The sequence below is a fragment of the Cyprinus carpio genome, chromosome B25, assembly GCF_018340385.1.
Source record: "Cyprinus carpio isolate SPL01 chromosome B25, ASM1834038v1, whole genome shotgun sequence".
Taxonomy (NCBI): domain Eukaryota; kingdom Metazoa; phylum Chordata; class Actinopteri; order Cypriniformes; family Cyprinidae; genus Cyprinus; species Cyprinus carpio.
The window spans coordinates 19,203,557-19,216,703 of NC_056621.1; the positions used below are offsets into that span (position 1 = coordinate 19,203,557).

A 13,147-nucleotide genomic window follows, 5' to 3' on the forward strand; every position below is an offset into this window, starting at 1 on the left:
ATATTATTATTATTATTATTATTATTAATATTATATTGAAGTGATTGAGATTTTGACAGTGGTGTTGTTGTTATTTTTATTATTTATATCAATATTTTTAATAAATGTTAAATTAATGTCAAAAAATGAAAAAAAATAAAGAATAATAAAATATTTTATTGTTAATAACTTAATAAAATTATAATACTGAAATAACAGATTTTGACATTGACATTAGTTTTGATGTCATAATAATAATAATAAATGTTAGTATTAATAATAATAATAATAATAATAATAATAATACAAGTTATTATTAATATTAGTTAAATTATGTTATTGAATAATAATAATAATTGAATATATTAGTAGTGATGTAATATTAGTAGTAATGACATCATTGAAATTAGATATTAAAATAATTTATAAATAAAAATTATTAAATTAATCTCTCTCTCTCTTTCAGAGTTTTGCAAAACGGTCTGGAGGTTGAGCGTTTACGACTGAGAAACTTCTTTCACTACTATCACTCTAAAAGAGGCATGTGGAACTCACAGTCCAGTAAAGCTCCTAAAGGATAAAACCGAACCTCGCTGAGAGACTTCAGACTAACTCTGCACGAGAACGGGACCTTAAAGGACCAAACCGTTGTGTCTCTGAGACCCTTTCGTGAGGCCCGTCTCATACAGGAGGACCCGTGACACTGCCAAGCTGCTGTCCAAACCCAACACTCGAAAGAGACACAGAGACTCATTCACCGAGTGTGTATTTGTATGTATCTCTGTCTGTTAGGTCAGAAGTGAAACTTGAGTGATTACTGAACATTTAAAGGAAATGGTTTCAATTTTACTCCAAACTAGCAGCTCAGGCACTTTGGGTCACATAAACATGGTTTGCACTTAAGATATTACCTGCTGAAATTATTGTCTAAAGGTTTAGATGTGCGCTGGTACTTAGACGTCTGCTTTTATATAGCTGTAAATGTCACTTCCTGTTCAGATGCGACGCCTTCTTACACTTGAAATCTGATCTGATATGTGGCGACTCCTTTCTTAAAGTCCTGCTGAACTTCTGGACACGACTGGACCACGAATGGCCTGCTGACCAAGAAATTCAAATTATTCGTCTTTGCATTTGTGTGTATGTCTGAGCTGCTTCCTTTCCTCGGTTTCCGGTTGATTTCAGAAGAGGTTTAGTCTTTACTGGCTAGTTTCACAGATGCAGAAAAACCTTTCAGACTGCTGTTTTAGTCTGGGTTTTAGGCTAGACGTAATCTCTGTCCCATTGATGCAGTATCCATTTCTAGAGTTTAACCGTGGGATAAAGATGATCTTCAGAAGCTGTGTGCCTTTCTTTGATGTAATTTAACATGGCAGTCCATACAGAGTCCTGATGGTTAGCTGTCTGGGTTGTGTAAGTCCCTAAATAGCATTGTTTTATGGAGATAAATGAATAGTAGAACATGTTTAGAAAGAAAATAAATGTTTTTTTTTTAATCAAATTTTGGACTTTATTGTTTGTTCCATTTTTAAAGAAATCTTCCAGCTTCTTTTCTCTCTCGAAAGTGGATGTTTTAGCACAGAAAATAAGTTTGACTCCTTTCCCAGCTTGTACAGATGAACAAAAATGGTGTTTACAGTAAAGGACATAAAACAGAAGTATATGGGGCACTAAATATAACATTCTAGGTGTTAACATGAGACAAATGTGGTAGAATAAATTATTTCAAGTGCTGTAAGAACAACATAAAGACGCTAAAGATGGCAAGTTATGCAAAAGATACCGGAAACGAACGTGACGTAACTATTAGTGAACTACTGTTTACATAAAGAAAATCCACCTTTGTTGGTATTCATCCACCTTAAACTGTAGTCTCATAGATAAAGTGTTGTTTAGACAGCATTACAGCTCAAATAACACCTATTTTTTCTGCGAAAATCATTTAAAAACAAAATATAGCTGTAGTTTAAGCTATTGCATAGTCTGGTATATCTTGCTCCATATACTTCCATTGTTAGTGCGTTACTGTAAATGCAATGAGTCTTAATGATTTTTCGGTGATATTTGACAGCATTTTGTTTGACTACATATATTTGATGAAAACAATGTTTTACACTGACACGGGCAGCTTGAGTGTATGAAATGATGTATCATTATGTCACTGTCACTTACAAGCATCTGCAACATACAAACGACCATGTTTACAAGCTGGCATAAAACTTTGACGTGTTTTTATTTCATATCAGAAATACCGAGACTTACAAAGTCCAACTTATGTGTAAAACATCTTTTTAAAAGAGTAGCCTAAATTGAGATGTTTCTTTCTTCTATTCCTTGTCTTGGTTCAATGTACTTTCTGGCTGCCTATTTAAAACAAAACATAGACAGGACACTAATAAATTACGCCTAATACAGGGATCTGCATTACAAGGTAATTTCTGTGAAATTGTTGTGTAGAAAATTTTCAGAATGTCTGCATTTTATTTTAACATCTTTGGGTTAATTTTTCTGAAAAATAAAGTTTAAAGTTGAAGCACCTTGGGAATGTTTGTTTTATTACACTTTTTGATCTTAGAAACAAGATTTATTATTAATATTATTTTTTTTAGCTCAACATGTATAGCATCACTTAAAACAATGAGGTCGTAGGTAGACTATACATATTCTGTGCACTTTACCTTGTTTTGGTTAAAATTCCGCGGCTTCCAAATTTTAACGCAAGTATTTGAAAAAAATCGCATTTTTCGTGCCATTAGCCTCCATGAAAAGTTGCGAATTTAACTTATGCGCAAAATTGGAATATCACATAAAACATTTGCGAACAAGCACTCGTTTCCATCCAACGAGTCAAAGAGAACAAAATTGCCACTTCCTGATAAACTGGCACTATACATCACTAAGAAAAGTAGGAAAAGCTACAAAATATAATAATTTTCTTATATGATAAATAACTTGCACCTCGCAGCGATCAGACGAATCACAATAAATGCGGCCATTGCTTTCGGAAGTGGATGCTGCTGTTTGTGAACACAGTCATGTAAGACATTTCTGGGAGGCAATTTTACAGAAATACTTTGATGACAGAGTTTGCTAAGGCATTTTCGAATGACCATAACAACATTTTAGATGCTGTGGAATGAGATCGGTCCCCTGGTTAGTCAGGTTTTGCCGTCCCATAGGGCAAAGTCACATATGACTTTTTTGATGCGCTAAGAGGAATTTATTCATAAAATACATTTCCATCTCCCATTGTTTGCATTAACTCATTTTCCACACAAGGCAAAAATCAAAGAAAGAGCACAGTAGGAGCCCAAAAACAATGAGCAACTCCCCACCCCAGAGGAACCAGACAGAACCCCAGCTCCACACGAGCAGGTAGAACAGAAAGACCCTCCCAGCTCACAACAAACCAAAGACGCCTATCCACACTGCTATTGTACTGACATGAGGGAGAAAACTGGTGCAGCTCAGAGAGATGACCATCTCTTTCCTCGCTGCCCAAAGCACAGACCAGCCCAGTAACAACACCCCAATCAAGCACAAAGAGAAAGACGACCTCAGGAGAGAACTGTCCTCACTACAGGCAGAAGTGAAGCAGCTCCTGCAGGAGAGGGACAGTCTAAAGGCCCAACTGGCAACACTGGATTCCCAGCTCTCACGGCAGACACAGGGCCACTGGGCCCTGATAACAGCCCTAAGAGAGGAGATGAGAGAACTGAAAGAGGAGAAAGACACCCATTGCAAAGACCTCACCCCCACACTGATCACATCTCCCAGAACACAGTCAAAACCTTCCTTCTTCACCAAAAATGGAACACACCTTCTACAGCTGTGTCATGCACTGGGTCTGTACATAGTCAACGGCAGACTGCGAGGAGATTCGTACGGTAGGTACACTTATAGCTCAGTGCTGGGTAACAGAACAGTAGATCATTTCAACACCGACCGAAATCCAAACTCTCTCAGAGCGTTCACAGTCAGCCAACTAACCCCACTGTCAGACCACAGTAAAATCACCCTCTATCTAAACAGATCAAAACCCAACTCAGATGCATCAAAACAAACCCTCAAACACAAATACAGATGGAAACTAAATAGTGAAGATACATATCAAACCCTAATTTGTGAACCAAAAATACAAAACCTATTAAATAATTTCCTAGCTACACCATTCCTACACAACACTGAAGGGGTCAATTTAGCAGTAGACAGGATGAACCAAATATTTGTAATGACTGCAATACTATCTAACCTAAAAACCACATACAAAAAAATAAACAGGGAGCATTTACATGAGAACTTTATCAAATCAGAAACACACGCCAACTCTACCACGAGAAACTTAAACAATATAAGAACATCCTAAGAACGAAAAAGAAACAAAATATACAAAATCAGCTAAAAGTAATAGAACAATCTCTAGAATCAAACCATTTCTGGGAACATTGGAACACACTAAACCAATCTTACCATGAAGAGTTACCCATCCAGAACGGAGATGTGTGGATAAACCACTTCTCTAACCTCTTCAGCAATATAAACAAAAACCATGAACAAAACTCACTGTACAATAGACTACGTGTTCTAGAGTCAGCCATTAAAGAGTACTAGAACACCCTAGATTATCCCGTTACACTAGCTAAACTGTGCGATAATATACAAACACTTAAATCCCAAAAAGCATGTGGTATCGATGGCATTCTGAATGAAATGATTTAATTCAAACTAGCCATTCTTAAACTGTTTAATCATCCTTAGTGCAGGTGTATTTCCCAGCACCTGGAACCAAGGCCTCATCATCCCAATTCATAAAAGCGGAGACAAATTCGACCCTAATAACTATCGCGGAATATGTGTAAACAGCAACTTAGGTAAACTCTTCTGTAACATCCTAAACAGCAGACTCCTTCATGACCTTACTGACAGATATGTCCTGAGTAAATGTCAAATCAGCTTCCAACCAAACATCAGATCATATATACACTCTACATACCCTGATTGACAAAGAAACCAAACAAAATAAAAGAAAATCTTTTCATGCTTTGTTGACTTCAAGAAAGCTTTTGACTCCATCTGGCATGAGGGGCTTTTACTTCAATTAATCCAATGCGGCATCGGAGGAAAAACATACAACATCATCAAATCCATGTACACTAATAACAAATTTGCAGTTAAAATTGGCAACAAACAAACACAATCACCCCCCCATAACCCACTAGACACAAAGGGCTGTAGCTTAAGCCCTACACTATTCAATAGGCTTACCCTACTAGACACTGAAGTTAAATGTCTTCTGTTTGCGGATGATCTAGTGCCACAAAAGAGGGTCTACAGCAGCACCTGGACCTCCTGCACACCTTCTGTCAGACATGGGCCTTGTCAGTTAACCTTAAAAATACTAAAATTATGATATTCCAAAAAAGGGCCATCAACGAAAACCAACATCACATTTTCAAATGAAACAACATGCCCTTAGAACACACTTCAAATTACACATACCTTGGAATAAACATCAGTAACACAGGAAACTTTAACAAGGCTGTGAACGACCTGAGACACGAGGCACAAAGAGCTTTTTACTCAATCAAGAAAAATATAAAACTTGACATCCCAATTGGAATCTAGCTAAAAATAATCCAATCAGTTATAGAACCAATCGCACTCTGTGGATGTGAGGTCTGGGGTCCACTCACAAACCAAGACTTCACCAAATGGGACAAACACCAATAGAGACTCTGCAGGCAGAATTCTGTAAAAATATTCTCTGTGTACAACGGAAAACTCCACACAATGCCTGCAAAGCATAAACACAACCATAACCAAAAACAACCAAAACTTTAAAAAAGCAGTCATACTGAGACCCTCCACCATAAAGCCTTAAACTACCAAGAACTGAACCCAGAGAAAAGCCCCCGCAGCCAGCTGCTCTCAGAACTGACTTTACAATCCAAACCCCAGCTAGACTAAATCAAATCACTAAAACACAGAAAGAGAAATATCTGAAACACTGGACAGAAGCAACAGCTACATCAAGTAAATTAGAATGCTATCTGTCTCTAAACAGAGAATATAAATTGGCAGACCCTAAACTAAGAAAAGTCCTGACCATGTCCAGACTCAGTGACCATAACCTCACTATAGAGACAGACAGACACAGACAGACCTGGCTACCAAAAGAAGACAGATTGTGTCCACACTGCAATCAACATGAAGTGGAAACAGAATAGCACTTTTTAACAAACATGCCCTCATTATACACAAATTAGGGAAACATTCTTCCCCCAATCCACAAACCAGCACAAATACTTCAACCAGATACAACAAAAGGACAAACTGCCGTACATTCTGGAGAAACCTCAACAAGCTCTAACCTGGCTGCAAGTTACGTCAAGTCCTGCCATGATAAAACAACAAGCAGCAGAACAGAACCACAAGTCACAGCCGGAAGAAAACACTGTACAACACACACACACTGACATGACAGCCGGTCCTTCTCCTGTCTCTTTATTGGAATTTTTATTAGTACTTTCGCTTTACTGAATACAAATATACAGTCTCTATATGCTATAGGCTACTTCTATTCTTATGTATATTTGTGTTAAATGTCTTTTAAAATGTTTCTATGCTTCGGCAATGTAAAGATACTTCTTACCATGCCAATAAAGCTACTTGAATCTTGAATCTATATACTGTATATATAAACTGAAATACTGCTGACAGACTCTTGACCTTTGATGAAATTGACATTGCTTTTCTCAATCACTAGAGGGCGCCACTATATAATTTGGGTATGTAACTAGTTTTTCTGAGTATAATAAAATACACATAAAGACAGTCACCTGCATCTATTGGCATAATAATGTAAAATGAAACCTAGAAAAATCTTAATAAATAAATAAACATTAGTAATATAAAGTCCTTCAGTCGCTACGCCCATGGAACGGGTCTATAACTGTTCTGAGTCATTATTTTAGGGATTATTTTTTCGCAGTAACCTCCTCACACGGCTTTATTGAGAGCACAGTCGCACTCCTCCAGTACAGCATGACATGATGTCTGTCTTGACAGATTATGTAATGTTGACATTGTGCACAAACCTGCCCCACCCATCTACACTGTTCTGTTCACTAAATACTTCCATTAATCTTTCTTTTTTTCCCTTTGTCTTTTTGTTCTTTATTGAATAACTGTACTAATAGTAGGCTACATGTTCTTTATACACTAATAATACACTATCCTACTATTATGTCTACAGCTAAGACCAATTTTGTCTGAGAAGTGAATATCAGTTGTGTTTCGTTGAGAAAGAGATAGGCTGTAACTTTATTGTAACTTTCATTGTTAAGATAATAATAGTTATTAATACAAATTGTGTGTATGTATGTATATACATACACACACACACACACACACACACACACACACACACACACACACATATATATATATATATATATATATATATAGATAGATAGATAGATAGATAGATATATAATGAAAACATGAATCTATTTAAAGGCACTTTTAGACACTTTAACTAATGATATTCTCTAATAACTTAACGAAAGCACACAGTGTTATATTTGATTTGTTAGTCTGTTTAATCAGGCATTAGCCCGAAGCGCAAACAGCTGAAGATAATGAGTGTGTGTGACGTCATTTCCCAGACTAACACAATTCATGCAAATTCCTTAAGACTAGATGACGATCAGTGATTAGCACTGTTACTTTACAACTACATCCCTTCAAGCTCGCTTTGCTCAATTTCAATACTGTGCAACATTATTCAGCAGCAGTGGGCAGTTTAGTTAGTTTGATAAGTTAGTGGTGGGCATACAGAATGAGTAAGAGTGAGGCGGACACTAGTGTATAGCTAGGAGAAGGCAAAATAAAACTGAGACTATATTAAAGAAAATACAAATAGCCTACATGAAGCATAAAAAAAAATATTATTTCAAGTTTCAAATAGGCTAGAACCTGAATAGGCCTTCATAAATTATCAGTAGACTATGAATTTATAGGCCTACACAACAATAGTCAGTAACACTTTAGGGACCAATTCTCACTCTTAGTTGGTAATTAGCATGCATATTATTAACATATGGTCTGTGTATCAGTACATAAAGTCACATATCCTGCATGACCATATTCTAAATCCCTAATTAATACCTAAACTACCTTAATAAGCAGCAAACTAGCAGTTTATTAAAAGTCGTAGTTAATGGTTGGTTAATATAGCGAGATTTGGAGCTTAAAATAAAGTGTGACCCAATATTCTGTTCATGACTTCACTGTATGTTCCTGTGAAACCCAGCCTTGATTGATTGGCTCCCCGGTGACTAACTCGGTCTCTAGTGTTTGATTCATTTGAGCGAATCTGTTAACTCAGACGGTTCATTTCAATACATGGGATAAAAAAAAGGATTCGCCCGTATATGTAGCCTAAAAAAAACTAGAATTTAATTCAGTGTAGATAGTTGTAGCTAATATGTGAGAGTTGTAGACGTTGCGTCTCTGTTAATGCAGATATGCGCACTTTGTTGGAGATTCAGAAACGCTTGCGAATCATTTCAAATGAGTCGTTCAAACGAATCGTCTCGCTCGCGAATCAAACACCTCCACTCTCTCTCTCTCGCCCTCACTCTTTCAGTTCAGTCATGAGTTTTCAGTAAGAAGAGGCGTGTGGTGTGAAATCAACATCGTTTTCCTTTTCCACATCATCTTTAAGGATTCATTTGACCGTGACCGTCTGTTAGAGACTCTGCTGATGGACCTCCGCTCTAAACTTTCTATCCAGTCAGGTTTCTTCTTTTCAAGAACTGGATACGAGTAAAAGAGAAAGCTGCGCACTTCTCTAGTTTTACGGGAATGGACATTTAGTGAGGTAAGAGAGTTTCCCCAAACATTTTCTTTTCCGGAAGATGTAACTTGGACATTTGAAACTTTCACACAAGGTATTTCTGGTCTGTAGTGTATCAGTAATAATAAGTGCCACATGAATGTCGAAGAGAAGCTGAACCAGTAGAACCAGCTCGAGATTGGCGCAGCTGGAAAGTCTCCTCTGCTTTCTGGTTCAGAAAAGCAGCAGAAATGGCAGGAACGAGCAGCTCAAACATGAAAACTCTGGAGGATCTGACTCTGGACTCCGGCTATGGAGCGGGGGACTCGTGTAAGTCCCTAAGCCTGTCGTCCTCCAAGTCAAACTCGCAGGCGTTCATGAACACCCCTCACCGGGGGAACTGGTGGTACTACTCCGGCTCCATGAACAGCAGGAACAACAGCTGGGACACAGTCAACACAGTGCTTCCCGAGGACCCAGAAGACCTTTTCTCCAAGTGCCCACGCTTACCGGAGCTGGAGGAGTTCCCGTGGACGGAGGAGGACGTGGGGAGGGTCGTGCGTAAAGGCGCGGGGAAGGGCGCATCGCTCTCCGCGGAGGCTGTGCGCAGACTGGCCGTCCTGATGCGCAGGGCGCTCATCCGCATCTCCAGAGAGGCGCAGCGGCTCAGTGTCATGCACTGCAGATGCACCAGGTTCGAGGTGCAAAGCGCGATCCGCCTGGTGCTCAGCTGGGCGCTGGCGGATCACTGCGTCTCTGCCACCGTGAAGGCTATCTCTATGTACAACATGAGCGCTGGAGAGCTCTTGCGCAAGGGGAAGTCAGCCCGGTGCGGGCTCGTGTTCTCCGTCGGACGGTTCTTCCGCTGGATGGTGGACACTCGGATCGCGGTGCGCATCCATGAGTACGCGGCCATCTGCCTGACCGCGTGCATGGAGGCGCTCGTGGAGGAGGTGGGCGTGCGCGTGCTGATGGCGGAGACGCCCGGCTGCGTCCTGACAGCGGAGGCGCTGGAGGGGGTCATCAATAATGACGCCGAGCTCTGGGGGGTCCTGCAACACTATGAGCATCTCATCTGCGGGAAGAACGCCAATGGTAGGCACTTTACTGTTGTATTGTTGCTTAAACTGTTTTACTCATTAGTTGCTTGTGGCCTAGTGGTTAGATTTGGCTGAAGGGTTGTTGAAACCACACAAGGGTCGATCCGTCACCATTGTGCACTTAAGCATGACACCTTAAGATGATTCAAGGGAGTATATGTGTACTGTAAGTCACTTTGGAGAAAAGCGCCGCCACAGTTTCCCCAAATTGTATTTGGACCATGCTTATTATTGATGACTAAAACAATACAGAGAGAGAAAAAACAACAACAACATGTATTTATTATAAAACGTATATAAATATATATAAAATTCTTTTATTTAGTACTAAAATAAAATACTAAAAAAGTACTAAAATAACAAAAGAAAAAAATAAATAAATAAAACTTAATAGAAACTGTGTGCATAAAAAATCCCCAAAACAACAAAAGTTAACATGAAATCAGAACATATAAAAATGAAATCAAATTCAAAATATAATTTAAGTATTGAAACAACTAAAACTAAATAAACTAAAAAGTAATACCATAGACATAAAAACACAAACAAAATTACTAAAACTTTAAAATTAAAATAAAAAAAATCAAAATATTAACAAATAAAATACAAAACTTTAAAATTAAAATTAAAAGAGAAAATATAAAAATTCAAAATGTCAACAAAAACCATGACAGAAAGATAATATATAACCAAACATATAGATATATAGCAAATACTAAAACTTAAACATTTTAATGAAAGCAGAAAGTTCAGAACATGAACGGAGTTAACAGAATTCTGAATAAGAACAAAAGCTATAATAGTATCAGTGATACAAATATAACTCTGATTTGACACTTAAAAGTGAATGAATATGACTCAAAAATCTAACTTTAGCTAAGTATGTAAGTCCATTATTTTAAGGAAAGATAACACGTTTTTAATCAAAATATTTCATAATGATGGTGAGTACTGTGTGAAATGTTAGTAATTATCATGTGACGGCGTACACCTGGTTACTGTCTTATGACACATGCGTGAACTTGAGGGGAAATGACTTCATGCAGCCTCATAAAAAAATCCCTGCCACACCGGTTGATTATGACAAATTAGGACCTTTGAAAGTTATGCATATATGTTGGTAAAATACTGGCATGATTTACTGAAAATACTGAAACTGCAATCTGTTGGTAGACAAATGTTGATAGCTTTCCTTATTAGTCTTGGCTTTTGATCTGAAAGATGAAAATGGAAAGCAGTTTCCAGAAATCACTGGTCAGTCACGTCATTCTGCCTGTGACAGGTCATTACATGCTTCCTCTTCTCCAGCTGTGAGAATTACCCCTCTCTGCCAACTTCTGCATCATCTAGGTTGCATTTTCATTATGATATGTCTGTGGTTTACCAGCATCTAGCATGAGGTTTTCACAAACATTCACAAGCGCTTCGTTTCCTCTTTGAGCAAACCACTCTTAACCAACTGACCCTGGAAAGAAAATAAATTATAAACTATATCTGTAGATATCACTGTCCTGCTTTCTTCATCATTACTCATAATTTCTGTTTGCATTGTCCTAGAGTTCAGGAAAAATGTTTTTATTATTATCTTATGTGGGTGGTTGACATGACAGTTTAAATATGCATATAACATATATTAAATTTTTCACTTTTTTGATGACACATAAAAAAGAGGTATTATTCACATTTGTATTGGTGCAGGAAAAGGTGAGTAAAAGCCATATATAGCTAATAATACTAGGTATTGTTTAAATATTTGCTGTATATGCAATATGATAGTTTAAGGCAAAGCAGGGGTATTATGGTTAGCTTAAACTAAAACCATAAAAAAATGATGTAAATCACACAAAAAATACTAAAACTTTAACTAAAAAAAACCCATAAAAATTAAAAATATTAAATATCAAAATCTGTCTATATGGTTTAACATTTTAGTTTGTCTATTTAGTTTTGCTTCTTTTAATACTTCAACTTATACTAAATAAAAATGAGGAACAATGTTACCTTGAGTTACATGGCTGAAAAAAAAAAGCTCTTTTAGTATCATTGATACACTATAATGACTTTTGTTAATTTTGACTTTGAGTTAATATTTATATTTTCTGTTTTCATTTTGATTTTAAAGTTGTAGAATTTGTGTTGTGTTTTTTCATTTTATTTGTTTGTTTTTAATTTGTATATATGGTTTAATTTTTTAGTTTTAATTATTTTAATACTTAAACTAAACTGAAATAAGAAGTGTTACCTTGGCAACCAGCTGAAATAAAATAAGCTGTGTTTGTATCATTGATATGCTATTATAAATTTTGATAATATTTTAAGTCAATGTACTTTTTATATATTCTGTTTTCAGTTTTTTTGTAATTTTGTTATGTTTTGTAATTCTTATTATATTTGTAAAAAAATTTTTTGTAAACAATAACATTATTGTCTCTGTATAAACTACAAAAACACAAATTTATGAAAATGGTGAAGTCATGCACATGCATATTACATATTTAGTTTATAGTTTGTGCACAGACGTGTTTCTGTACAAAGTGACATCGCCAACTACTGGCCTGACATGAAAGTACAGCGTTTTTAGTCATTTTCACATATCGGGGATCATTTTGATAATGTGCTCATCTGTACATGAAACTTTTTAAAAATGCAAAGGAAATATGTTTAAAATTTTTAGTACATTGTTGTCATGTAGATGTACACTAGGATGCTAACTGACTTCAGCTAGGCTACAGGATGAATATGTGCATGAAATATTGCTCCAAATCCAGTTACTTCCATGACAGTACTGAAGCAGTGGAAAGACTTTATTAGAAGATCAGAGGAGTGTGGGTGCAATATTTAGGCTACGCTAGCAAAAAGCTCTTTTTTGGCACGGTGAGTCAGGATCTCAGCTCTGCATAATCCTTACACAGCTCGCTTTCTGTGGGATGCCCATGTGGGCATCAAATTAGGTCGGTCCATAAAGACGACCCAGTGGATCAATGTGCTTTCAGGATGGCCGTGTTAACAAAGTGCTGCGCGTGCACTTCACAAAACCCTTGCGTGCCATTACTGTTGATGAATGGGCATCTGATCCACTGCGTTTCCTCTGTCAAGTGCAGGAGATTGAATCTGAAACGCCTTAAATGTGGCTCATTGATGATTTCAGCCGTGACTCAGTGGCCTTTAAGAACGTGCTTGATTACGTAAAACATTCATGACCTGTTTTTGTTGGCTGCTATTATTGAAC

At 37.1% G+C, this 13,147-nt stretch overlaps 2 protein-coding genes across 4 annotated transcripts in view; both read left to right on the forward strand.

Moving 5' to 3' along the window:
- LOC109097386 (N-acetyl-beta-glucosaminyl-glycoprotein 4-beta-N-acetylgalactosaminyltransferase 1-like) overlaps positions 1–2,515 on the forward strand; it is a 136,713-nt gene extending 134,198 nt beyond the window's left edge. For both annotated transcript variants that reach the window (XM_042753516.1, XM_042753517.1), the window contains exon 20: positions 446–2,515. In XM_042753516.1, coding sequence (XP_042609450.1) covers positions 446–560 — 115 coding nt within the window. In that variant the 3' untranslated portion in view covers positions 561–2,515. The remainder of the gene's footprint in view (positions 1–445) is intronic.
- Positions 2,516–8,072: 5,557 nt separating this feature from the next.
- The window catches only part of LOC109054025 (ankyrin repeat and BTB/POZ domain-containing protein 2-like), a 48,852-nt gene continuing 43,777 nt past the window's right edge, over positions 8,073–13,147 (forward strand). The window contains exons 1-2 of one of the 2 annotated variants that reach the window (XM_042752882.1): positions 8,073–8,863; positions 8,951–9,913. In XM_042752882.1, coding sequence (XP_042608816.1) covers positions 9,070–9,913 — 844 coding nt within the window. In that variant the 5' untranslated portion in view covers positions 8,073–8,863; positions 8,951–9,069. Of the gene's footprint in view, positions 9,914–13,147 lie in introns of both variants that reach the window. The other variant, XM_042752881.1, reaches the window with a different exon arrangement.